Source organism: Condylura cristata, unplaced genomic scaffold (genome assembly GCF_000260355.1).
Source record: "Condylura cristata isolate star-nosed mole 26May11 unplaced genomic scaffold, ConCri1.0 scaffold00001, whole genome shotgun sequence".
NCBI lineage: Eukaryota > Metazoa > Chordata > Mammalia > Eulipotyphla > Talpidae > Condylura > Condylura cristata.
Genome location: NW_004567102.1, coordinates 20,644,279 through 20,671,052, shown reverse-complemented (window position 1 = coordinate 20,671,052; position 26,774 = coordinate 20,644,279). Strand labels below are relative to the sequence as shown.

The 26,774-nt window shown below is 35.2% G+C and overlaps 1 protein-coding gene across 1 annotated transcript in view; it reads right to left on the bottom strand.

The window, feature by feature from the left end:
• Positions 1-11,358: 11,358 nt before the first annotated feature.
• The window catches only part of PRIM2 (primase, DNA, polypeptide 2 (58kDa)), a 256,639-nt gene continuing 241,223 nt past the window's right edge, over positions 11,359-26,774 (bottom strand). The window contains exons 13-14 of the mRNA XM_004673597.2: positions 25,344-25,412; positions 11,359-12,262 (exon numbers count right to left, since the gene is read on the bottom strand). Of these exons, the coding sequence (XP_004673654.1) occupies positions 12,038-12,262; positions 25,344-25,412 (294 nt within the window). The 3' untranslated portion in view covers positions 11,359-12,037. The remainder of the gene's footprint in view (positions 12,263-25,343; positions 25,413-26,774) is intronic.

Genomic DNA, 26,774 nt, shown 5'->3' with positions numbered 1-26,774 from the left:
GACTTCCTTTGCAGTGTAAAAGCTATTTAGTTTAATGTATTCCCAGTTGTTGGTTTTTGTTGTTTGTACTTTTGGTATCACGCCAAAACTGACGTCAAAGAATTCTGTGTGCCCAGTCTTATGTTTTTTAAGTTTTAATCTATTTCAAGTTAATTTTGTAATATGGTATCCTATTTTCCCAGCACCATTTGTTAGATTATCCTTTCCTCTGAGTATTTTTGGTTCCCTTGTTAAATAGCAGTTGCTTATTCCTGGGTGCTCTTTTTTCTGATCCACTGGTCTATGTGATGCTTTATGCCAGTGCTATCCTGTTTAAAATACTGTACCTGTAGTATGGTTTGAAGTTAGAAAATGTGTTTCAACTTAGTTGTGCTTAGGAATGCTAACCTATTGGAGGTTTTCATAGTTCCATGCAAATATTAAGATTGCTTTTTCTATTTCTGTGAATTTAGTAGATATTGTATTGAATCTATAGATGACTTTGGTTAATAATGTTAATGATCTGACCAGTGAGTATGGAATATATTTAGAGTTGATGTATCATTTTCAATTCCTTTCATCAAAGTCTTATAGTTTTCATTTACAAGTCTTTTGCTTCCTTGGTTAAACTTATTCTTAAGATTTTTCATCATGGTGCTATTATGAATAAGGTTGTCTTTACCTGTCAGATGTCTCATTATTTAAGTCTGGAAATTTCACTGGTTTTTGTAAACTGATTTTATATCCTGCAACTTTGAATTCATTGATTAGTTTCAACAGTTCTTTTCTATAAACTAAGTTGTCATTTACATCACTGATAGCTTCTTGGGAACTGTGGTTTTAAGCAAAACAATCTAACAAAACCAGTTTTACCATCAGCTAATTGATACACACAAAAGTTAACTTACTGCAGCATATTCGTGATGACAAAACATCAATAAACTTCAAAATAAAGGTCCCAGATATTTCTAAAGTAAGTAACAATTTGCATTCACTCACTCATTTATTCTAATCTACCTGCTTATTCTAATTCATGGTCACAAGTGGTCATAGACTACTCCAGCAACTTGGGACACAAAGGCAGGAACCAAGCCTTGCCAGATAGCCCTTCCTTCACAGGGTATAGCCACACTTACTCATAATAGGAAAGTTCAGACATACCGATAGGTCTGAAGTACACATTTTGGAGACATGAGAGGAAACCATAGCATTGAGAAAATCCACACACACCTGGAGAAAGTGTGTGACCTCCACATAATGATACTGGTCAAATAAATTTTTTTTCTAATGTTATAATGAATCACATTGAACAAAATGACATTAATTGAAGACCTTCTGCATTAGATCACATGATCTACAAATTTCTTTCTTTCCTGTTTAGATGACATTTATTTCTTTACCATGCCTGATTGCTTTAGCTGGGAGTTCCAGTGCTTTGCTGCGTAAGAGTAGCAAGAGAGTACACTTGATTTGGATATAATCTTAGAGAAGATTTCAGAATTTTATCATGAAATAATAATGTTAACTGTGGGTTTATCTTATATGGTGAATATTGTGTTGAGTTACTTCCTACTATGCCCAATTTCATGAGAATTATGTCATGAATACTGTATCCTTTCAAATATATTTTCTGCATTTGCAGCATAAGATCATATAATTGTTATCATTCAATCTATTAATGTAGTATGTCATATTTATTTACTTGTATATGTTGAGCCACCTTGTGTCCCAGGAGTAAATTCAGGATCATGGAGCATGATTATTTTAAAGTATTGTTGAATTTGGATTGCTATAATTTTGTTGAGGATATTCAATAAGGAAATGGGTCTATGATTTTCCTTCCTTGTAGTATTATTGTCTGGTCTCGGTATCGGGGTAATTCTGGCCTTGTAAAATCAGTGAGGAAATAAATGACTGTGTCTCTGTAAAATCTTTCAAACTTTAGGTCCTACAAAGTATAATTTTGAGGGAAACGGAAACTGGCAATCTGAAACTTCATTCACTAATCTTTATCTAAAAATGATACAGTCAGCGTAGAGGCAAGATTTTGTAAACCTGAAATAAATGAAATTCTACTAAGTGTGCCATTATTTTTAATGCTATAAGATTGTTTTGTTTCAGTCACTTGTTCTCTATGGACCATATGTGAGTTGAGCACACTGTGTTTGTCTTCCTCCATCTGACTTATGTCACTATACATAATTCTCTTCATCAATAGTGCTGTAAGTAAAAAAGTTTCATCTTTATATTTTTGTATATACATATATGTGGATATATGCATGTTTTCTGTATATATGCGTATGCATATGTATGTGTATATAGGTAAATATATATATATAGCTCTGTGGGTGTGTGAGTGTGTATACACATAACTGAGTAGTTTTCACCACCCATCAATGGGCACTTCGTCTCCGGCTCCTGGCTTTTGTAAATAATGCTGCAGTGAATGGGAGAGGGGCAAATTTCACATCTTTTCAAATTAATGTGTTTGTATTTTCAGCTAAATGTCCAGAGATGGGATAACTGAATCATATACAATTTTGATTTTTAATTTTTTGAGGAATGTCCACACATCTTTCATAGTGGCCACCCAATTTGCATTCAAACCAAGAGCAAGTACAGTTACCATTCTCCACAATTTCTCTCCAATAATTGTTGTTTGTCATCTGGTTTTTCTTTCTGCTAATTCATTATCAATATATGAAAATCTTGCTTTTTTGTGTTAATTTTGTTGACTGACACTTTATTATTTCTAATAGATTTTTACTGGAGTCTTTGGGATTTTTCTGAGTATGTTATGGTATCACTTGCAATTAGTTAAAAGTTTTAATTCTTCCTTCCCAACTGGGAATACTATTGTTTTTCGTGTCTGATCACTCTGGCTAGAACTTCAGTTCTGAATTGGATAGTGATGAGAATGCACATCCTTGTGTGTGATCTTAGAAGTGTTCAGTTTCTCACCATTGGGTATGATGTTGGGTGTGGGTTTATCATATGTAGTTTCTATTTTGAGGTTTCTCCTATGTCTATTTTATGGAAGAGGACTGTTTCTCATCCCTTCACTTTGTCTTGTAACTTGAGTGTCTTGTAACTTGAGTGTCTTGTAAGCAGAGGATACTTGGGTTTTGGTTTCTGATTTGTTGGCATGTAATTGTTTGTAGTAGTCTCTTATCCTTTCTGTCTCTCTGGTATCAGTTGTAATGTCTTCTCTTTCACTTATTCTACCCCCCGGCCCCCAGTATTCTCTCTCCTCAATTAGTCTGTTTAAAGTTTTGTCAACTTTTTTACTTCATTAAAAAAAAAAACTCATTTCTTTGACCTTTTCTTTTTTATTTCTAATCTCCAGTTCATTTACTTCTGTCTTAATAGTTCTGTCCTTTTCTTCTGCTAATTTTGGTTTTCATATGTTGTTCTTTTTATACTTCTTTGATGAATAAACTTATACAGTTATTAGATGTTTTTATTTACATAATATGTGCACTTAATCTATAAACTTTACACTAAGAGCTGCTTTACAGCATTCCATAGGTAATTGTGTATTTCATTGTACATGTAAGTCAGTATTTTTAAGAAGGGTTTGGGAATTTCTAATTGTGATATAACTGACATATAACATCTTCTGGCATACAGCAGGGTGATTCAATATTTGTAATACTCCCAAATGATCTGTAAAATAAGTGTAGCTAACATATATCTCCATATGTAGGTATTACTTTTTTCTTGTGAAAATAACTTTTAATTCTTTAAAAAAAATTTTAGGGAATGTAATTATATATTTTAGGGGATGGCCAGGTGATAAGGTGTTTTTGTCTGATTCCTCTGAATTGATCTATAGGGTGTTAGCCATTTCTGGTTTTGATAACTGTCACATTGAGCTCACAAACAAAAGCCCAGAGCCAGATGGGTGGCATCCACAAAAAACATGGTAGGATAATAAAAAAAAGAGCAAGAAAATTGTGTGTAAGCCCCCTATTAGTAATTATCAGCACTCCCTAGAGTATGGCAGAGGTAGAGCATAAAAAGTGTTTATTCTCTAGTTGCCTCTGTACAGAGTATAGTATACTGTTAGCACTTATATGTGTTTAATGAGTATCTTGCCCCTCAAGACTCAGCTACAAAGAAAAGCTAGTAATCCCCTTTCCCAGAAAGACTAGGTGGCTGGGTCTATTACCTTTCTTTCTCTTGTGGCCCTGGGATGATAGTTAACTCTTTCCACAATTGTTAAAGACCTCTGGGATCTTGCAGAGCAAGCACATTGGCCACCATAGTGAGATAAATTTGAGGTGTCATTTTCTGTCTTGTGGCCCATAAATGTTAGTGCTGGATATTTAACTGCTCCAGTTAGTAATGAATATACATTTTATAAATGCTATAACCTTTGATGGGCTGATCCCACCATCATCATATAGTGACTTTTTTTTTGTCACTTATTACATGTTTTGTCTAAACATGATATAATTACAGCTACCTCAGCTATATTATGGAATTTACATGGAATATACTTTTGAATCACTTCACTTTGTCTACATGTCCTAACAACTGAGCTGAACTCTTGTAGGCAGCATGGTAATTTCATATTGTTATTTATTTTTTACCCATCTAGCCTATTCTCTACCTTATCATTGGAGAATATAATCCATTTATATTTAAAGTGATTATTGTTAGTTATTGCTAGTTTTCCCCCATTGTTCCCTGTTTTGTAATTTCTTTGGTCCTTTTCTTGCTCACTTCCTCTGAGATTTGTTGCTTTTTGTAATTTTCTTTTTTCTTCTACAAACTATAATGCACATATTGTTGGTCTTGATGTTATTTCGTAATTCCATTATTCTATCTTCAAAATTTTTCATTTTTTTATCATTAGAGTAATTCCACTTCCCTGACTTCTAGTTTGCTGATATTGTTTCTTCTACTTTATCTAGTTTGCTGTAAACCACTCTATTGAGTTTTTTAGTTCAATTATTCTTTAACTTTGTAAAATCTGTTTGGTATGTTATTTATCTGTTGAATTCTCACTTTCTGTGTATTATGCTCCAGAAGTTACTGAGTGACTGTATTACCATTATTTGAACTCTATATGGTAAAAATCACTTACTCCCATTTCATTAGGCCTTTGTGTTAGTTTTGCCTTATTTATTTGGAATTGTTTCTGTTTCTTAACATTGTTTCTGTGTTTTCTGTGCATTTAAAACACCCACCTCTGTCATGAGGGAATGGTCTCCTATAGAAAACAAGCCTATATTGTTGTCATCCCAGCCTTAGTCAGTGGTTTTCTGTTATAGTTCGATTTACCTGGTTTTTAGTAGCTCTCAGTGGTTGAGTGTATGTTTAACTTGCTTGCGTTTAATTTAGGAGGAGGAGGGTTTAATTTAACACTTAGATGTAGAATGACTGCAAATTGAATTTGCCAGCAGTAGCTATTGAATGATGTATCTAGATCTCCTTCAAGAAAAGACTAGGAGGTGGGCATTTTTGTGTGCTCCCTCTATGCTGAGTCTGGTGGATAATTAGTTAAGAATGGTGCCTTAGTTTACTACAATCCTGTGTGGCTGACAAACATTAGGACTAGCAGGCCTCACTAGCCTGTGCCATTAAGAGATGTAACCCCTGGGTAGCAACCACAGAAGCCATGGTGGCGGCATGTACACAAAGGTCCTCCCAGGGATAATCTGGAAACCTGGATCTGACTACAAAAAGAATGTGTATTAAATTAGAAACCTGACTCTTTAGGTGTAATTTAAAAAATTGTAACTCTCTATCGGGAAAGAATGGGATTAGGGTATTCAATTGTCTCCTTGTTGAGCCCTGTTGATACTGCTTCTTTGGTTTGCCACAAACCCATTAAATCCCTAAATGCTGGCACCAGAGATACGTACAAACTCCTTTCAGAAGGTCACTGACGACCTGGAATGGAATAGAGGGACAGTATGAAGATGGTATCAGCTGGTCTCAGTCTCAGGAGGCCACTAAAAGTATGTTAAATTAGAAACTTGACCTTCAGTCTGCAGCTATTAAGATATGCAAGTTGACCTGTCTGGAAAACACGGGGAAATAAGTATTTTCTTTGTTATCTCTGTGCTAAGACCAGATCAAATGGAGGAGATTGCTATAAAAGTCTTTGTTCAGCCTGTGAAATACTGTTTTTTTTTTTTTTTTTGCACTAGTCTTATTCTTATAGATGCAGCCCCATTGCCTTTAAGATATAGGTATTTGAAGTTCAATTTCTTTTCTATAGTTGGATAGTACTCCATTGTGTGTATTAAAAAATCATACTTTTCTTATCTATTCCTGTCATACATTTAGGTTACTCCACAACTTGGTTATTTTGAGTATCCCTACAACAAAATGATGAAGATGTGTACTTATGTCCTTCAAACTAGTTCTTTTTGTATTCTTTGGATAGATATCAAAGAGTGGAATTGCTAATAACCATATGGTACGTCTATTTTTAGTACTTTGAGAAGCCTTCATATTATTTTCTAGGTGGGTTGAAGTAGTCACATTTCTCCAACAGTATATGAAGTCCTTTTGCTCCACATTCTTGCCAGCACTTGTTAATTTTTTTTGATATGGGCCATTCCTGAAGGTGTGATATGGTATCTCATTATGTTTTGGATTTGTGATGATAAGCATTTTCCATGTGCCCATTGGCTGTCTGTTGGTATGCCTTCTTTAGAGAATGCCCTTTTAACGCTTCTGCCCATTATTTTATTGGGTTCACCATTTTCTTTTTTGCCGAGTTGTATGAATTCTTTGTAGATATCGGACATCAGCCTTTTGTCAGATATGTGCAAATACTTTTTCACATCCAGATGATTGTCTTGTTTTACCAATATTTTTTTTTTTTTTTAACCATGCTAAAACTTTTTAGTTTGGTCAAGTCCTTTTTGTTTCTCTTGTAGTTGGAGATAAGAATGAGAGAGGTTATACAGCATAGTAAATGTGCAGGGCAAGTATAGAGTGATAGTATTGGGATTGGATGACAGGGTTGGATCATAGAATTGGGGCATATGGATTAGACAGTCCTAGAGAGGTAGGCAGGGGTCAAAATCCTGAAGGGTGACATCCAGGAAATCATGTGCAGTTGCACTTTCTCATATTGATAAGCTACAGGTGCGGAGAGGGCAATTTGTTGCAGTACAAATAGGGATAGAGGAAATGATTAAGAACAGGATTTTTCAGCTTTGATGCTATTGACATTTGAGCCAGATATTTATGTGTGAGTGTGGAGGCAGTTTTCCCGTGCTTTGTAAGCTGTTTAAGCAGCATCCTTGGACTCTACACACTAGATGACCAGTAGTAGGTTCCTCTCCATTCATGAGAACCAACTATATCCCAGATATTATTTCCATTGGGCAAAATTGGCCCTGGTTGAGACCTACTGGTTTGATAATGCTGATTATCATAGAATTAATTAGACTTGGATGTCTAGAGAAAAGTCAAGGTTAGCTTCAGTTTTTACACTGACAAACTCATGGAAAGTAGAAAAGAGGTCATGGACACATTAGAGATACTTGGGGGATATATTAATGGAGAAGCCCAAGAGGCAGTTGAATGGATGGGTCTGTGCTTAGAAAAGGAACCTCAGTTGGAGATACAGATTTGGAAATTATTTGAAAGAGAGGGGAAAAGACATCACAGGAATGGATGAAGATCACTGAGGTTGATCTGTGAAGTTAGAAGAGTAAGAGGCAGGAACTCTAGAGAAAACTTAGTTTGGGGTTGTAGAGTGTTATATCACCATTGTAATTCTTTACAATGAAAGTAAAGACAAAAGAGAAGCCATGTAGTATTGTGTGCTTTTTAATCAGTAATGAAGATCTTGATATTCTCTGTTAATCAAGTGGAAGTAAAAATTTAAAATTAAATGAGGGGGGGAATGGGAAAATTTATATGAGATGTTTAGTTTTCTTATTAAAAAGTTTTAACTGCATCCTCTTTAAAAAAAAAGTCTCTATCCTTTCAAAGCTGAAAAAAATTTTTCAGGAGCTTTATAGTTATATTATGGTGAATGAATATCTAGTCTACAGAGCTGAACTGAAAAATCCATCATGCATTTATTAGCAGTGTTGTTTCACTACCTTGTCATCAATGTTCAAATACAGTTCTGCAACTGAAGGCTCAGGGGAAATACAGAAGCTTTTTATACAGACATGTTCTTTAGCTTTTGATAAGGCTTTGGAGTGATAATTCTTGGAGAAAATAAAATGTCATAAAACAATGGACAAAAAGCGCTTATGGGATATAAAGCAAATCCAGTAACAGGAAATATCACTTTTGGCAGGAAGGTCAGATAAAGTGGGAAGATAATTTCCTACAGATGACAAGATTTCCATAGAGTCACAAAGCTAATTGCCTACAATGCCAATTATGACACCAAGTCTTAGATTAAGGCAAGAACTTCCTGTCAAAATGGAACACAGTATTGGAAAGAAGGCCAGATGCTTTGGGTAAATAAGTGATTACTTGACTGTACGTTAAATATCCTTGTGAGAAATGCTTATTCTTAGGGTCAAAAATGTATTTGAGAGGCCTACTCCCAAACAAAGCTATATATTTCCAAAGAGCCTGACAACCAAGCTGCACACCTATTCTAATTGCATCTTTTACAGTGGTTCTGTGTGTAGAAAGACAAACCAAATAAAAATTTTGAAATAACTTCCCCATCTTATTCATTAGAGTGTGTACTTGCCATTTTTCTTTGCCACACAGAACCCCTTGTGCCCAATTCTATAGGCACACTGGTCTGCCTTCCCAGTTCCAACCCTGCTGCTTTTCCAGCAACCTTCTCCCTCCCTCTCTCTGCCAACATTAGAAAAGAAGTTAACAAATGTTTCTAATTACCACAGTGGTTTGAGGCTTCTCAACTTTTTTTCCCTTCCAGCTGTAAAGATGTCCTCAAACTGAGCTTCACATTCAGAACTGCTGTCAAACTCCCACTTTAATGGGCACTTAAATTTAATGTCAAGCTGATGCTTGTGGAAGACCTTGATTAAATTTACTGAGAGGAGACTCTAACCAAATTGGAACTTTAGAGTTTTCTCATTTTGCCTTCCAATCTCAAATCCTGTAAGTTTTCTTTGCAAAGAATTACATAAATTTGCTTGCAAAAACCCCAAGTAACAGTAACATAGCAAAATGTTTGAAAACAAACCTATTTGAATCTCATGATGTAAATAGAACCCAAAAGAAATATCAGAAGCCAGCAGCCTCTGTTCAAAACACTAGCCAATGAAAAAAGAATGAGCCTTCCAGATCTTCTAACTTCTAGCCTTTATTATGTCTTCAAGGAGGAAAAGCTGTATGGTTCTCAGAGACTAAAGAACCAAAGGTAAGAGACTAGTAACACAGCTAAACAAGCAAAACACTCAGAATGCTTTTGAAGAGGAAAAAAAAAGAAAATCCCTCAGTTTATTAAAATTCTATATGAATTAAAGATCTTTCCCATTGCTTTATTTTGCTCCCTTTCATTCAAATCTGTAAGGCTATAATATTATAAAAGCAGTCTTAAATTTTTTGCTTAAAATCTTCCTAGTGTTCAGTGGAATTGAGTTTTATATTGTATGGACAGAGTAAAAAACATTGAGAATCAACATAAAAGAAATGACAGAATTCTACTAATGATGTCACTGCTTCAGCCGGTTATACATCTCCAACCTAGTCTCCTTCCTTTGTTTCTTTTGTCTCTGAGAATCATATAGCTTTTCCTCCTTGAAGAGGTAATAAAAGGCTAGAAGTTAGAAGATCTGGAAGACTCGTATTCTTTTTTCACTGGCTAGTGTTTTGAACAGAGGCTGCTGGCTTTTGATATTTCTTTGGGGTTCTATTCACATCATCTGATTCAAATAGGTTTGCTTTCAAAGAAAAGAAATCAAAATTGCCAAGACCTGTGAAGCATAAAAAATAAATTGCTTTTTCCAACTCCAAAAACACCAGAAACGCATTAATTTCTATCTTCTTATACAAACCTCTAACCCCTTATCCTCTAATCTATAGACTCCACAAAATATTTGTATTTTCAGTATAATACATGACAGGAGATCAAACCGTATTACAAAGAAATGGAACTTGTAATACAACTAATATTTAAACTAGTGTTGCTTTGGAATTTGATTTGTGTAGACACATATAAAACATTCAGGTAGGGTAACAAATTCTTGGAGCTGTCAGTATAAAATAGTCAACTAAGACACATGTACTGTGTTGTTAATGGCTTTGTTCTTTTAGCTAGTAGGAGAGTAGACTTCATAAAAGGAGAACATGAAGCAATAGAATAAGATAGCCAGCAAAATGTTGCTAGATATGAAATATCCTGTCATAAGATTTTTCACTGAACTACAGCAGTAAGGCGGCTTCTATATTTCACTTCCTTTAATACAACAAAGGCCTACATTTCTATGCTTGATTTTCCAAAGCTAACTTAATTCTGTGCTAAGACAGCCCAAAGTAGCACATGGTCTTATCATGTGGGGAAAAAAAAGAAAAGAGTTGGGATTTTGTAGTGCCTTAAGTGATAGGCAATCATCAGGTTCCTGTTGATTACTATAAATGATAAAGGGGTGATAAATCGTTTCAGAAGGGAGAGCTTTACAGCAGTAATTTGTAATAAGATAATATTTTTGAATTAGGTAATAATAGTTTGCAAAGACAAGTAGAGGTTCAGATACTATCTCATTTAATTATATACTACTAAATATTCCAAGAAGTCTTTGCTCAGCAGCCTTAAAATATAAACTTGATCAGGTGACATTTTTAGGTTTGTATAACCTGATCCTATTCAAATCCTTTTCATAATTGCCACCTATTTTCACAGGATTTAAAAGGTGCATCTAGCAGTGTAGGCTTTTTAATTTTGTTAGTCCCTTTTAATTTCGTTAGTATCTGATTTAAGAAGATAAAGGAAAAGTAACCTTCTCTTCACTAGGAAAAGAGGATGAAATAGAGTAATATTTTTACTTAATCCCAGGCATTATGTGAGGAAGGGTTACATTTCAGCCTGGGTCTCTCTCTTAAGAGCCCCAAACCCTTTGGGTGAATGTAGATAGCAGGGAAAAGAAATGAGCTGGTTAGTTAAGGTTTCTAATAAAGACACTGAGCAGATTAGATAAATAATATTGATAATCATCCACACTTATTAAATTCCATAGTTCGCTCTGAAAGGAGGGAGTTACTACAAATATCAGAATATTCACAACCATCAACCATCATTACTTAATTTACTAAACGTTTTTTTGGCAATTGATGCTATCACAAAAGCAGTAAGTTATGTAGGAGGACAATTCAGACATTCCTTACAGTCTTCTTCCTTTAGTAATTATCTTTTTCATGTATATGGCCCCAGAATGAATGAAAAATGAGTTGATAGAGTACCACCATTTTATATAATAAAACACTCCTATTTGTTTACAAACACAAATGACCATATAAGTTAGCTTTCTCTTAATTTCCGATTCATAAGTCATTTTAGTAGCTTCTCACCATTCAAAGGAACAAAACTGGAATGGAGTAACCACTAATAAGAAATAAGGAATAATCATAAAAAAAAGGTTAAGATCTTCACTGTTTAATAACGATATGCTGAATATTCCAAAATAACACTTTAAAAACCGAGGCTATGTCTAGAGGATAGGTCTAATCTGTTAATGATATAAGATAGGATGCTTGCAATTATACCCACAGTCATACAACATTTAAAACACTGGTATTTATTAAAAATATTTCAGAAGTGGACTGGGTCAAAATTATAAAGATAAAAAGTTGTTTTCAATTGTATCATTTCTGGGACTATGTAATAGCTCACAAAGCTGTTTTATCTCCTAAAACAGGGCTTAAATCACATCATTCAAATGTTAGATTTTTAAGAGAAACTCTTCCTCCTCTTTCTTGTCAAAGCAAAATATAGTAGAAGTCTGTTTCTATGGGCAAGTCTGCTTTCCTAAGATGGGTGTGTACATGAGAATGGGGGGCAGCTGGATTAAAAAGGCCTAAAATGAAAAAGGTCAAATCTTAAAAGCAGAAAATGAAAATCACTGAGGATAAAAAGCAACTAATAGCACAAAAATCATTCACTAAAGTAACTCTCTAGTCCTTCCATATCCATCTCCAGAGAGGAATTTAAAGAGGCAAGAGCAGATGATGCATCTTTGGTTTTCTGGACATTTGTTTTGGGCTGAGGAGTTTCTGGTTGGATGGATTCCTTCTTGATGTCTTTACCGCCACTTAGAATCCGTTGGCTCTCAAAAAAGAATTGATTAGGATGATTCAAAGAAAAGCCACAATCATCAACCTGTGCAAGGAAACAAATACATACCATATTAACATTTAGGAAAAGTATATACAGTGTTTCAAAAACATAGCCCTCAATCAAAATCTACTTAATAAAGAAAACATGTATCTTAGAAGTTCTTGTTCCTAACACTCAATTCACTACTTATCTGATTTCATTCAGACAGCTCTGACCTCTATCTAAACATTAATGGTGCTGGAAGGGATTATGCTCAGTGAAATAAAGCAGAAAGAAAAAAAATATCCAATGGTCTCACTTACAGGAGGAATGCTGAGAAAACAAAAAAGGAATCAGAGAAAAAAAAAAAAGTAACTGTAATAAAGTGAAAGATCAAAATCACCAGGCAACTACAGATCAGAGACATTCTGTAGGGGAGGAGGAGAAAGAATGACCAGGACAAGAGTGGGAAAAGCATGAGGGATTATGGTGATGGTGCACGGGTGAATTAGTGGTGGGAATTTCACGGGAAATCATACATTGTACAAAAATGAAGGATGATGTAATGAATAGATTAAAAAATATTAATGGCTGCTGCAGCCAGACTTCTGTACTCAGTTCCAGTTTCCTCTCCAACCCTAGTTCTAGACCCAACTCTTCCTCATCTGAGATGGTTCAAATGCTTGGCACACTGTCATTCAAAAACTTATCTAAAAATGTTTTATTTGAAAGAAAATAATCCAAAAAGGGAAGGGATGCAGGTACCACTTTGATAATGCTCCCTGTTGTCTCTCATTTTTTAATTGAGGCAATGTTGGTTTACATTTTTACTTAGCTCCATCCATCTTGCTGCAAGTGGCAGGAATTTATCATTTAATAGCTGGGTGGGAAGTATCCCATTTGTGTGTGTGTGTGTGTGTGTGTGTACATCTTTTTGATCCACTCTTTGCTTTTAAGCACTAGAATGTTTCCATAGCTCAGCTGTTATACAGAGTACTGTAAGGAATATGGGAGTTCAAGTTTTCTAATTTTTTTGTATTTTTGGGAGTAGATACCTAAGAGAGCAGTTTCTGGGTCACACAGCAGATCCATTTTTAATTGTTTGAGGACCTTCCATACTGTTTTCTATAGAGGCAGGGCCAGTCTGCATTACTACTATGTGTAAAGGGGTTTCTTTTCCTCCACATTTTCTCCATCTTTTGTTGTTAATCTGGTCTTCTTGATACAGACCATTCTCACAGGTGTGAGTTAGTGTCACATTGTGGTTTTGATTTGCATGTCTCTGATAAATAATGATAAAAAATTTTTCATGTGCCTATTGACCACCTGAATGTCTTTGAAGAATGCCTGCTTTGCTCTTCCCATTTTTTGATTGAACTGTTTTTTTTTTTTTTGTGGAGTTAATGAGTTATTTGTATATCTTTGATATTAGCCCCTTGTCAGATTCATGGGATGCAACTATCTTTTCCCATTCAATAGGGTGTCTTCATTTTTGTGATGGTTTCTTTCACTGTATAGAGCTTCAAACCAAGTCCCAGTTGCTTATGTTCTCTGTTTTCCTTGCTGCTAGACATATCTACAAAGATATCACTGAAGCTTATGTCATTGTTTCACCTACCTTTTATTATATGTATTTTATGGTTTCAGGTTATACATTCAAGTCTTTGAATTGATTTTTGTATATGGTATAATTTTTGTATATAATCTGGTTTCATGCTTTCATATGGTGGTCCAGTTTTTCCAACACTATTTATGGAAGAGGTTTTCCTTCTGTGTATAATCTTGGTTCCTTTGTTGTCAATTAACTATCCATATAAGTATGAATTTATTTATGGGTTTTCTGTTCCACTGGCCTATGTGTCTATTGTGTTCCAGTACCATACTGCTTAAATTATAGTTTTAAATCTAAAAATGGGATGCTGCCATTCTTTGTGTCAGGACTGCATTGGCTATTTGGAATCTTTTGTGATTCCATGTGATTTTCAGTAATGTTAGTTCTCCTGTGAAAAATGCTATTGAAACCTTAATAGAAATTGCAATGAATCTGTATATTGCTTTAGGTAGAATGGCCACTTTGACTATGTTGATTTTCTCAATCCATGAGCTTTATTAGTATCTTCTTTTATCTGTTTTAACAATGTCTTAAAGGTTGTTTTCATGGTTTTTTGTTTGTTTTGTTTTGATATAGGGCCTTTTCCTTTGTAAGAGATGTTCATTTTTTTTTTTTTTAAAGATTTATTTATTTTTACAGAACTGGGATACAGGCCAGAGATACGGAGGGTGACAGGATTCACCAGAGACAGAGTGGGGTGCAGAACAGGCAGATCAACGAAGTACACTGCTGAGGGGAATAGCGGGCGGGTCAGGAGAGGTCTGCCACGCCATGTGGATCTCCTCCGGGCCAGGCGGGGATTGAACTCATGCGGAAGTGGCTTAAGCTTCTTTGTGCTGTGCTTTAACCCGCTGCGCCACTGGGAGGGCCTAAGAAATGTTTATTTTTAGTGTGATTGTAACTGGTGGTTTCTAAATTTCTTCCTTTTAATACTTTTTCATTGTGTGCATATAGGAAGACAACTGATTTTTTATTTTATTTCCTGCCACTTTGCTGAACTGATAGTTTCAATTAGTTTTTAGTGGTGTCTTCAGTGTGCTCTATGTATATTCTTTCCCAATCTGGATTCCTTTTATATCTTTCTCTTGCTTAACTACTAGCAAGGACTGTCACAACTATGTTGAATGGTAGTGGTAAGAGTGGATATCCTTTCTTGTATCAGATTTTTTTTTAATTATTTATTTATGGATACAGAACTGGGGTACAGGCCAGAGGAACAGGGATGGTGAGAGGCTTCACCAGAGACAGAGTGGGGATCAGAACAGGCAGATGGACGAAGTACACTGCTGAGGGGAGCAGTGGGGGAGGGGGGCAGGAGAGGTCTGCCACGCCATGTGGATCAGCTCTGGGGGCAGGCGGGGATTGAACTTATGTGGAAGTGGCCCTAGCTTCTTAGTGCTGTGCTTTAACCCGCTGCGCCACCATGGAGGGCCTCTTGTATCAGATTTTAATGGAAATGCTTTCACCACTGAGAATGTTACTCCTGAGTTTGTCAAACATGGTTTTATTATGTTATGTTTCCAACTTTCCTCAGTTTTTCAAGAACTTTCTTTATAAATGGATATTGAATCCTATCAAATGATTTCTTAGCATCTACTGATATGATCATGTGGTTTCTACCTTTTTGTTGATGTGGAAAATTACACTAATAGATTCTGGGAAACTGACCCACCTTCGTGCTCCTGGTATAAACCCCACCTGGTCATGGTGTATAATCACCTTAATACATTGTTCAACTTGGTTTACTAAGATTTTTTTGTGGATTTTTGCATATGTATTCATTAGAGAAATTATAATTTTCTTTGTTTTGCCTTTGGTTTTGATACTAATGTTGGCCTCATAAAAAGCATTTGGAAGTTTTCAAAAAAAAATGAGAATAAGTCTGAACAGAATAGATATTTGTTCTCTTTGTCTTGGTAGAAGTTTTGGTAGAATCCCCTGTGAAACCATTTGGCCCTGAATTTTTGTGTTTTGGGAGGCTCTTGATTACTGTTTCAATTTCTTTGCTTGTAAATTGTCTTTTCAGGTTTTCCATTTCTTCCTTATTCCATCTCAGATGATTATAAGAATTTGTCCATCTCTTGTAGGTTGATGAACTTATTAGTATATAGATGTCTACGGTAGTCTCAGAACTTTTGCAATGTCTGTTATAACTTCTCTACCATTTATGATCCTATTTGAGTTTTGTCCCCTATTTTTTTAGTGAGCCTCGCTAGAGATTTGTCTTATTTTAAAAATAAAAACGAAAAATACAGCTTTTGGTTTCATTAACCTTTTGAACTATCATTTCTGCTATAAACTTTATTTTCTTCTACTGGCTTTTGGTTTTTGTTCTTTTTCTAGTTTCTCAAGGTGAGACATGTATTTTAGCTACTGTAATTCCTTGATGTGGGTCTTTATTGTGCTATGTACTTAGTAGAGCTTTTCTGTGTCCCATTATTTCTGGAAGGTTGTGTTCTCATTGGCATTTGCCTTATTTATTAATTTCTTCTTTCCCCCAATTCTGGGGAATGTCCCATGTGCACTGGAGAAGAATATGTACTTAGATTTTTTTTTTTAGGTGCAATACCCTATGTCTATTAGGCACCATGTGGGCTGACACTTTGAGGCTACTGTGTCCCTATTTTCTGTCTAGTGAATTTTTCCATTGACAAGAGTAAGTGATGAAGTCTCCTATCACAATATGTTTTTTCTAATATCTGTTTTCTGAGTTAGCAGTAGTTGCCTAATATATTTTGGAGCTCTTTGGAGCTCAGTTTATTGGAGGCAGTAGAAAATGGGATTCAATTTCCTGATTCAACCAGAGATTCTGTGTTTTTTTAACTGGTGAGTTCAGTCCAATTATATTTACAGTGGTTATTGATACATGAAATTCTGTTGCTACCATTTTGTCCTTTTGTGCTTTAATGTAATTTGTTCAGTTCCTCTCTTTGGTTTAAGTATGAGAATTCCTTTCAATAGTACTTAAAGGGAGGAATCTAGTAGTTACAAAGTTCTTCAGGTTTTCTTTGTCTGAGGTGGCTTTTATTTCTTCCTAGTATCTGAAGGAAGCCCTTATAGGATATTCTTGGCTACCAATTTTTAAGTATTTTGATCACATCATTCTGTTCTCTTCTTGCCTGGAGTGTTTCTTCAGAGAGGCCATGTAGCCCAGCAAGGTTTCCTTATAGGTTATCTGCTTCTACCCCCGCCCCTGCCAGCTTCAATATTCTTTGATTTGAACTCTTGGAAAAGTTTAATTATATGCATTGGTACAGATCTCATTTTATTTAGGTAACTGGTGTTCTTTTTTTTTTAAAGGTTTGTTTCTTATGCTTACCAAACTGGGGTACAGGCCAGAGGTGTGGTGGGTGAGAGAGTTCATCAGACAAAGTGGGGAGCAGAATAGGCAGATCTACTGAAATGCACTTCTGAGGGGAGCAGTGGGTAGACTGGGAGAGGTCTGCCATGCCATATGGGTCACCTCCCTGGCCAGGGATCAAATTTGTGCTGCAATGGCTTTGTAGAACTTCATAATGTGGTGTTTTAACCCATTGCGCCACCAGGAGGGCCTGACTTGATGTTCTTTTAGCTTTCTGTATTTTTATATTTAGTTCTGTCTCCAGGTTCAGGAAGATTTCTTCTGTTTCTTTAAAAATACTTTATATTTCCTCATATTCTCGTCCTCCTCTGGACCATTATTCTTATATTGCCTTTCCCCATGAATACAAAAATATTTATTATTTTTTAATTTCTTTTCTACCTGGATTCTTCATGCATTCACATATTTAAGGTCACTGATTCATTCTCCCATTGGTCAATTCTATCTCCATAGCGTTCTCTAATATTTTGAATAATATCTTCACCTTTTTTATATCCAGTATCTCCATTATTTTCTTGTTTAATGCTTCAATTTTATCTTCTGTTCAGTGATTCTCTTTTTCAGGATATTTTTTCTTGTATGTCTTATCAGCTTTTGTGTTATTAATTTCTTTGATTTTCATGGCAAGTTTGAATTCTGTATCTGATAAGAACATATCTTCCACATGTCACTGTAACTGGTTTCTAGAGATTTGCTTTCTTTATAACATAGTATTTCAACATGAGTTCATGCTATTTGTTTTTCTCCTCCCCATTATTTTCTGTGTGGGCTGGTGCTAGAGGAGCCTCATTCATAAAGCCTATGTTCAATGAAGTGTGTACCACTTTAGCATCCAACCAACTGAAGTCAGAGTTTGCCTCTGCATCCATAGGGTAGTCAGTCACACTGTACAGGACCCTCAAAACCTGTGTCCTTCTGGTTTGCTGCTCTCAGAGCCACAACCAGTGGGACCCAGCTCCTGTTGTTTACTTTCTGGCTAGTGGTCAGGCTCCTAGGGCTTGTGGCTAGCATTTCTGTGAAATCTGGCTCCAGCTAAATTGATAGCTGTCAGCTAGGCTCCCCCAGCTGGCAAGGGGAAGCCACAATGAGCAGGCTTTTGTTCACCAAGTTAGAAACTGGAGACTATATTACTGTGACTGGTAACTTAAGGCTGAGGGGCCTTTTTTCCCCACTGACGGTTGGTGGCCAGAAGCTTCCCAGTTCTCATTCATACTGCTGGCAGATGAATGTGGCAATTGGAATTAGGATAAGGGGTGAGCCAGCTCCACTATGAGGGTATTGGAGGCTGGGCAGATTGTGCTCCTTCTGTTAAGTCAGTGGGCAGACTCCTTAATTGTCACCTGAAAGATGGCCTGCAGCATCCAATGCCATAGGCAGGAAGCCATCTGGATCTCTCACTCTTGAAGTGACTAGCCTCTTGTGGTTGGTAGCTGGCCTCCTGAGTGGCCAGAGTCCCCTTCCTAAGGATGTTGCTCCCAGTGCACTTGCAGACCTCCATCTTACTTTGAGGAGCTATTTTCCCTGTTCTGGAACCAAGAATGCAGGGAAGAGATCAGCCAGCATCTTCACCCTGCTACCATCTTTAAAGGTCTCATATATTTTATCCCATTTGGTATATACAAAGTCAAAAACCCCTTAACTTATTGTACTTTCTTCATTCCCATACTGGGATTCTCTGTCATCATTTTTGACACACACAAAATTTTTTTTGTAATTTTCATTGTGGCTAATATACAGACCTAACAAAATTATATGCTATTGCTTTTCTCAAACATTATCACTAAAATTGAAAACAAATTTTGAATATCACTTCAAATCACCCATTAATTTATGCTTTTATTACTCAAAGAAATTTTGTCAAGTTTACACTTTCTGTATTTGAAAACTCAACAAGCACTACTTTACCTTTTTGATTCTAAAATTTAGTAATGGTTAAAAAATGCATTCTTAATAGTAGCAAACAGTTATTTAAATGTCTATTATGTGCCAGACACTTTTGTAAATATAAAATTCATTCATTCACACACACGTTTGTCAGCTAACTCCTATAACTGCTCTCGAAAGGAAAATTAGCAGTATTTTCTCCAGTTTTTCAGATGAGGCATCTGAAAGAGAGAAATCAAGCTAGAAGTGGGGTATTAATTAGCATAGTCCATGCTCAGAACAAAATGTTCTACTCTTTTGACCTTGTGCCAGTCAATAATTTTAGATTGCATTTATTCCTTAAAATTTGTAATCCTGGGCCCTCCCTGGTGGCACAGGAGGTTAAAGCATAGCACTAAGAAGTAAAAGCCACTTCAGCATGAGTTCAATCCCCACCTACCCCAGAGGTGACCCACATGGCGCAGTAGACCTCTCCTGACAGTGTACTTCATCAGTCTGCCTGTTCTGCTCCCCACTCTGTCTCTGGTGGATCCTCTCACTGCCCCTGCACCTCTGGCCTGTACCCCAGTTCTGTATGCACAAATAAATCTTTAAAAAAAATTTGTAAACCTTTACTAACTCACATTGTTTTCTCATGAAGACTGAACCTTCCTATCTGAGTCCCTTTCTTCACATTCATCAATGGGTTGAGTGAGTTGATGACATATGACAATCTAATTAAAATCTTTACTTGCCCTCTCTGCCAGCTGGAGTTGACAAGAAAAAGATCACTTTGCTTGTCACTTTTTTTGTTAGGGGGTATTTTCACTCGTGTTTTAAAACTGACAAGTCATTGTACTTTTTTTGGTTCATCTGTTTCATATTTATCAACTATTAAGTCCCTAACTCATGATACTGAAGTGACTTAAAGATAATAGGAATTTAGTACCTATTTGATCTGTACCAAATCTAATAAGTGTATGCTAGTGATACATTCTACATATTAGCTGAAGAATTTCTATGTACCAGGTCATGTTAGGAATTAGTAGTTTTTCCAGCATATAAAAGTACATTTAAATGAGTCACTCCAAAGAAATTTTTCATCTAGTAAGTCATACAGTTAAAAACCTGGTAAGAATAAAGAGGTGACAAGGGTCACAGACAAAGGCCTATTATACTCTACATTAGAGAGAAATTCGGGCTCAGGAAATCAAGGCTGGATTTGTGAAGAAAGGGCTACATGAGTCGAGTCCATAAGATGGAGAGAGTTAAAAAGCTGGGATAATGAGGTCAAGGGCAATAAAAACAGCAGGACCACATGAGCAAGGAAAAGAGAAGACCTCCCAGGAAAGCAAATAGTACAAATGACCTGATGTAAAAGGCATATCAAGAGAAAAAATAGAAAATGAAGTTAGAAAAAGTAGAGGCCAAACCTCAAAAAGCCTTGAAAATCTGGGTAAGTAGTCTAGATCTCATCATTTAAGGCAACAGGAAGTCACTAAAAATCCTTAAGGGAGGTGATGTGATTAGACTGATAGATAATCTTACAGTAGATTAAAATGAATTATGGAGCTACAGGGGTTGCTGTCATGGTCCTGAATGAAGTCTCTTAACATGTGGCCTAATACACAGAAACAAGGTCTTTCCTGGTAACACATACTTAAATTCTCTAGGATTCTCTGATCCTCTTTAATCAGTTGCTGCTACATGCTTGACCAATAATTTTACAGGACTTCAGTGTATAACAGACTGATTTTAAGAGTTATTATCCAGATCACTAAGAATAATAATTTTTTATCTATTACTATGATGCTTAATTAAAAAATGCTTCCTGAATGTTTTATAACACATTTATAATTTTTATTAACAATGGAGTCATCTTTGAACTATATCATATTTAATTTTTCATTCAGTTCATCAAAAACTGGAGATTCAATATAACGTTTGCATTTGGCAAAGTATTTCATGAAAAGTAAGCTTATTGCCTAGACATTTCATGAAAGCTTTCAAATTGAAAAGACCTTGGGGATCCTTTAACTGTATCTTTTTATGGATAATAGGAAACTAAAAGGTAAAGCAATTTTATGGTTTATGCAAAGTGACAAAATTAGAAACAGAATTAGAATTCAGAACTTTTGATTAGATCACTTAATTGCTCCAAAATCTATCTTTAGAGGTTTTTGCAAAATAAAATTTATAATTGCATTATGAATATTATTTCTAAAGATAAACTCGACTATAAAGTTTATAGAAAACATTATTTCATGCAAAAATGAATATAGCACCTTGTGCTATAATTAGATTTTGGGGATTTTCTGTCTGCAAATTAAAATTTTCAATACATCTACATTCAGGATTAAACTGAATTAGATTTAAATGTGGACAAAAATACAGGGTAAGTTTTGGACATCTCATCAGTGAAGTAGAAGTAATGCTGGTGGTATGGTGTTGCTGTGGGGTAAACCAAAAATTTTAAATGCATAAAGAATTATTGGCTCTATGAAATCTAAACAAAATGTTTGGAAAGTCTCAATAAAGATGCATCATTTGGAAAGGACATAGTGCTTTATATATTTCATTACATACCTTTTCCAGTATAGAAAAACTCAAACTGGAAATTAATGGTATATTATGGGTATGGCGTATGGAAAAAAAGTAGTCAAATTCCTATACTAACATAAGACTTTGTCCTTCAATGAAACTACTAGCAAATATATCAAAATTAATTACCATACTGATATTTTCATTAACTAAAATAGTGTCAAGGATTTTGAAATTAGTGTCTAGACACATGTGATAGCCTGTGTTTCTTGTGGTATATTAAATTGCATGATGGAAAATTATGACATTTCATCCTCTTTACTAGATTGTATTTCTTCTAAGATGGGTTGTGTTTTAAGTGTTTTGTTTTGAATAGATATGGCCGTCATCAAGTTTTATCTTGTTCAGGAAAATTTATAGGCTTTGGGGGAGGTGGAGGAGGCACATATGCAAAACAGGATAAAAGATTTTACTTTAAAATCAAAGGTTAGAACTACTTAGCCACATTGAAATCCTCTCTCTACTTATTTCTACTCAGGAATAGTAGCTGGTCTATTTTTTAAACTTCTGGTTTTTTCTTTGCCTTCTGTGCATGCTGTTGATGATGTTTTTAGTAACTTATGTTTTGTACAAACATAAGTATTAGCAAAGGGAACTTTTCGTTTTGCTGTATTAGCTTGAAAGCTCCAAAGTAGTACTGTAAAGGATATGAAACAAGCTTTGCAGAGATGGATCTAGAAGGGTAAGGAAGAGGTCTTTATGAGCTACATTATTTCAAACTTCTTTCTTTGGAGTAGTGAGGAAGGCTTTTTAAAAGTAGGTAACTGAAAAGGCGATATTTCTCTATTTTAAAGGTCACTGTAACAGCTGCGTGCAAGAGAAAGAACTGGAATGGTATATGTGTTATAGATGTTGGGAAGTGAGTTAGGAAGTTATCACAGTGATCCAAGTAAAATGATGGTGGCTTCTAGCCCAGTATTCTAATTGATACCCAAAATAATGACCCTAAGTTGTTACTAAAGAAAAAGCTAACCATATTTGGAGTATCCTATTTAAGATTACAGGACAATGTGTGAATAAATGTTAATAAGATTTCTGTAGAAATTTATATGTTGAGGGAAAGTTATGTTCAGCTATTTGGAAATAAGTATCCAGAATAAGGGTACATAAAGACTTCATTTTCTAAAGAAACTATTTTCAATTAAAATTCAGAGATCAATTTACATACAGATTAGTATTTTCATTTTTATACATGGAGTATGATGAAAAAATAAAAGCCACTACAGTACAAAACGTTCCCTAAAAACACTAAGAAAATTGGTTTCAAGTAGGCCAGATTTTGACAGCTTACTGAATCTTTCTCAAACATTTATTTGGAATCAACACATTTTGCACTGAACCTTCACAGAAACATAGGCTCCGTATTTCTGCCACAGAAGATGTAGATTTTTTGAAGCAATAGAAGCAATATTGTCTTACCTATGTGATGTCTGGGTTTTAATCAAGAGCTTTTGCAATGACAGCTTATAATGAGGCAGCTGGTATTAACAACAAAAAGAGCCATATGGAACTATCATAGTGCTGCTGTAAATGGTATCAATTAACTGGTTCATTTTTCAAAACTTTCATTAAAGTGAGTTTGTTCATAGAGGCCTCAGGAAAATAAACATAGGGTTTTGGGAGGGGGGACAGGCAGAATAGCAGAAATATAATAAAAATTCTACTTTTAAATTACATTAGGAAAAATAATGATAGTCACATCTAAAAATCTATAATGAGACATCTAGTAGATACAAACAGCCTTTTTATTTCACTGATTCATATGTGTGGTTTTAGACTATTTCTGTATGTGGGAAGAATTACTCAAGTCTTTTAAAAATTTTCCTTGTATTAATGATATTGAAAATTATCAGTAGTAACATTCTTCTAGGAATAACAGGAAAGATATTACAAAGGCAGATTTGAGAACAAAAGTTTTTCTAATAATAGACATCGATTTTTTTTAAATTGAGGCCTCCAAATTAAAAAAAGGTACACATGTACTTAAAACTCTCAAGAAATGCAATCTTCAAGGGAAGAAGTCAAAAATTGATGCCAAAAATTCCAAATAAATGTGGCTTATCTGGGGAGATTTGTAATATGGTAAAAGTAGTGAGAATTTAGAAATAAGAATATTTTCAACAGGTGGATGGCAGGCCCATATTGAAAGGACAATGTTCAAGGCAAGGACCTTCTTTCCCAATACCTCATCATTTTGCTTAAAGTGAAACTTTCCAAAAGCCCACTGACAATGACACTAGGTAAGAACTTACTATATATTAGAAAGGTGAGACCCACAACAGATTGGGGTTCTAGCTCCTTACTCCCTTTAACTAGATGTGGTACCTCAGCAAGTCACACAGAATTGGTAGGCCTCAGTCTTTTTGAACATACACAGGAAAATGCTAATGACTTCATCAGTTAATATTATACAAAGCATAAAACAGCTAATATTTTATAACACATCATAGTTAGGATCATAAATTTGGATGAGCTACCTGACAGTCTGATTCAAATCCAACCTCTCCAAACTTTAGGTTTGAAAAGTACTAGGGCTGTGCCTGGTATGCATCAGAGTCCTATCAATGATGTTTGTTTTTATTGCTATTGGTAATATAATGGGATATATAAATATAAAACTTCCTATGAAATTTACTATCATATAAGAAATCCCTCAACTATATAACCAAAATCAATGTTTTTAGTTTTCATGAAATCATAAGAATGATTAACAAACTTAACCTAGAATGGTAGTTGATGATGAATTCGATAAAAGCAGCATTTATCTTGAGAAGGCCATGGGTCCTTTGAAGTCTGATAAATACTGCAATCTCCAATACACATGTCTATTCCAAGAAAAAAAGTTTCAAATTGCAAAGCCTAAATTTTCTTCTTTGATATCTACCTGAGGTTACCATGATCAGGAGTTGTAAACTGGATGCTGGTGAGCTGCATTTGACCTGTACATACACTGCTGAGTCTTAAAACTTATCTACCATACTCTGATACTGACCTCAGCTAGCTTGAATTTTTTTGGGTTATTTACCTGACTTCTGCACGCCTGAGTTTGTGACCCTTACTTTACACCTTTCGGAACCCACCAGCAGGTTGGCAAGAATAACACCAACCATGTTTCCCTGACTTATTTGCAGTCAGGCATCCACCATGTAACCAGGTTCTGCCATTTAGATAAATAGAAGCCATGGAATATGGCTTCAGTGAGGGGGCAGCCACAAGCAAAAGAATCAAATTGTCTGCAAAGAAGATGGCAAAAGATTGGGAAACTACAGGAAAAGTTTTAGACCTAACTCCAGGGGGTCAACTGTGACCCACTGTTTGTTTTTGTAAGTAAACTACTGGAAGATACCATGCTTATTCATTTACAACAAAAGCTGTTGAAGCAGCTTTTGTGCTTTAACAGCAGACTTGAGCAGTTGTGACAGGCCATATGGACCCCAAAGACTAAAAGTTTTACAATCTTAGCACTTTACAAAAGAACTTTACTCACCCTTGTACTTATTCCTACAAATGGAGTAGTGAATGGATAGAGCTTCTTCATTAGAATATTTCTAGTTCTGTAGCATCCAAGCTCAAGTCTCTGACCCATCTCTAAGTTTTAGAAGCTACTTAATATCATCATAAATCTCTTACTGCTAAAATTAGTTGGAGTGGTTTCAATAGCTGCAAGTAAAAATCCTAAATGAAACAAAGCTTAAAAATTTACTTACATTATGTGTCATCTCGAAGTACTTCTGACATGCTACCTGGTAATGTGTCCCTTTTACTAAATCCAAAATCTAAAATAGGAAAAAGAAATAAAAATTAGACATTTAGTTTCTTCTAAACCATTGTAGGCTTATGGTTTCTTTTCCTATTTTTCATTCCTGACAGTAAATGCATTAAAGCATGCAGCATGTTATACTTCCACAGTCTGGACACTGTGATAATTCTGACATTATACAGTAGCTGTTTAGGTCAGCATTAAACCACAGATGACAAGAGATAGTAAGTGATCTTCCTGACCTACCAACTGTGAATTTCAATGACTTTACCTTAACAATATGATGAAAATAGATCCTAGTTTTATGACTTTGACAGTTATTGTCAGAATATCACACTGCAACATCTCCTCCAAAATTGTAGATGTAAATCTAGTAATCTAAATGGTTGGCGCATGAAGCAATCAAGTGTACTATTTAAATTTTTATTTTCCACATTACTAGTTTATACAGATAAAGAATAAAGTACAGATGTGTGTCCATCAGGAAAATTCAGTGTAAACTCTTTGGATGGGTATCTGTGGAGAGGGAATGCTTTTTCCCCTCAATCACATTTGTCCTTTTTTGAAATGAAGTTATTTCTAGTAAAGCTCAGCAGAATATGAGAGTGAATAGTCTATTTTGAACACCTATTAGGAACATCAGCCTATCTTTTGTAAATACAATTTGCTTTCCAATTCTACTTCATGTAATCTCTTTGGAGCAGTACAAGCTCCCTATTCTTATCAGCCAAGTGCAATGTCAGTTGAAATTTGTAAAGTTTCATCACCTTCCAGATGAATAAATAAAATGTGTATTTGGCCTGTTCATCAAATACAGTAAACTACTGATTAAAATTAGGTGATAACCTCAAACAAAGGGCCATCTAATTCTGGAGAAATGTTAATTTTCCACTTCCTTTAAAAAGAGTGGCCTTCCTGTGACAAAAAGAAACATACATGAAGGCTAAATCCCTGCTACCCTCATCACTGAATACAGCTTACATCTTCTGACAGAGAGTTATTACAGTTGCGGAATGGGCTTCTACAATACTGACAAGTGTGTTTGAAAGAACAGTTTTTCTGATTGTCTTACAGATTTCATTTCTCAGTTTCTGATCACCTTTTATGAAATCCCATATGAAAGACCTGTGTAAATTCAAACCAGTCAGAGCACCCAAATTCCTGTCTTACCTATTAAACCTGTTTTATTTTACTCTAATAATTCAAGAAAAGTCACCTACTTAAAGTCACAGAATTTTCCAAACAGTTCTGACATTGAGTTTTTCTATGTTTACATATAATCAAAATCTATTTATGGCATGTTTTCTATACAGTCAAGTAAGAGATAAAAGAAGGAAAATTAACATATAAGCCATAGATGGTGAGAAAAGTCAATTTT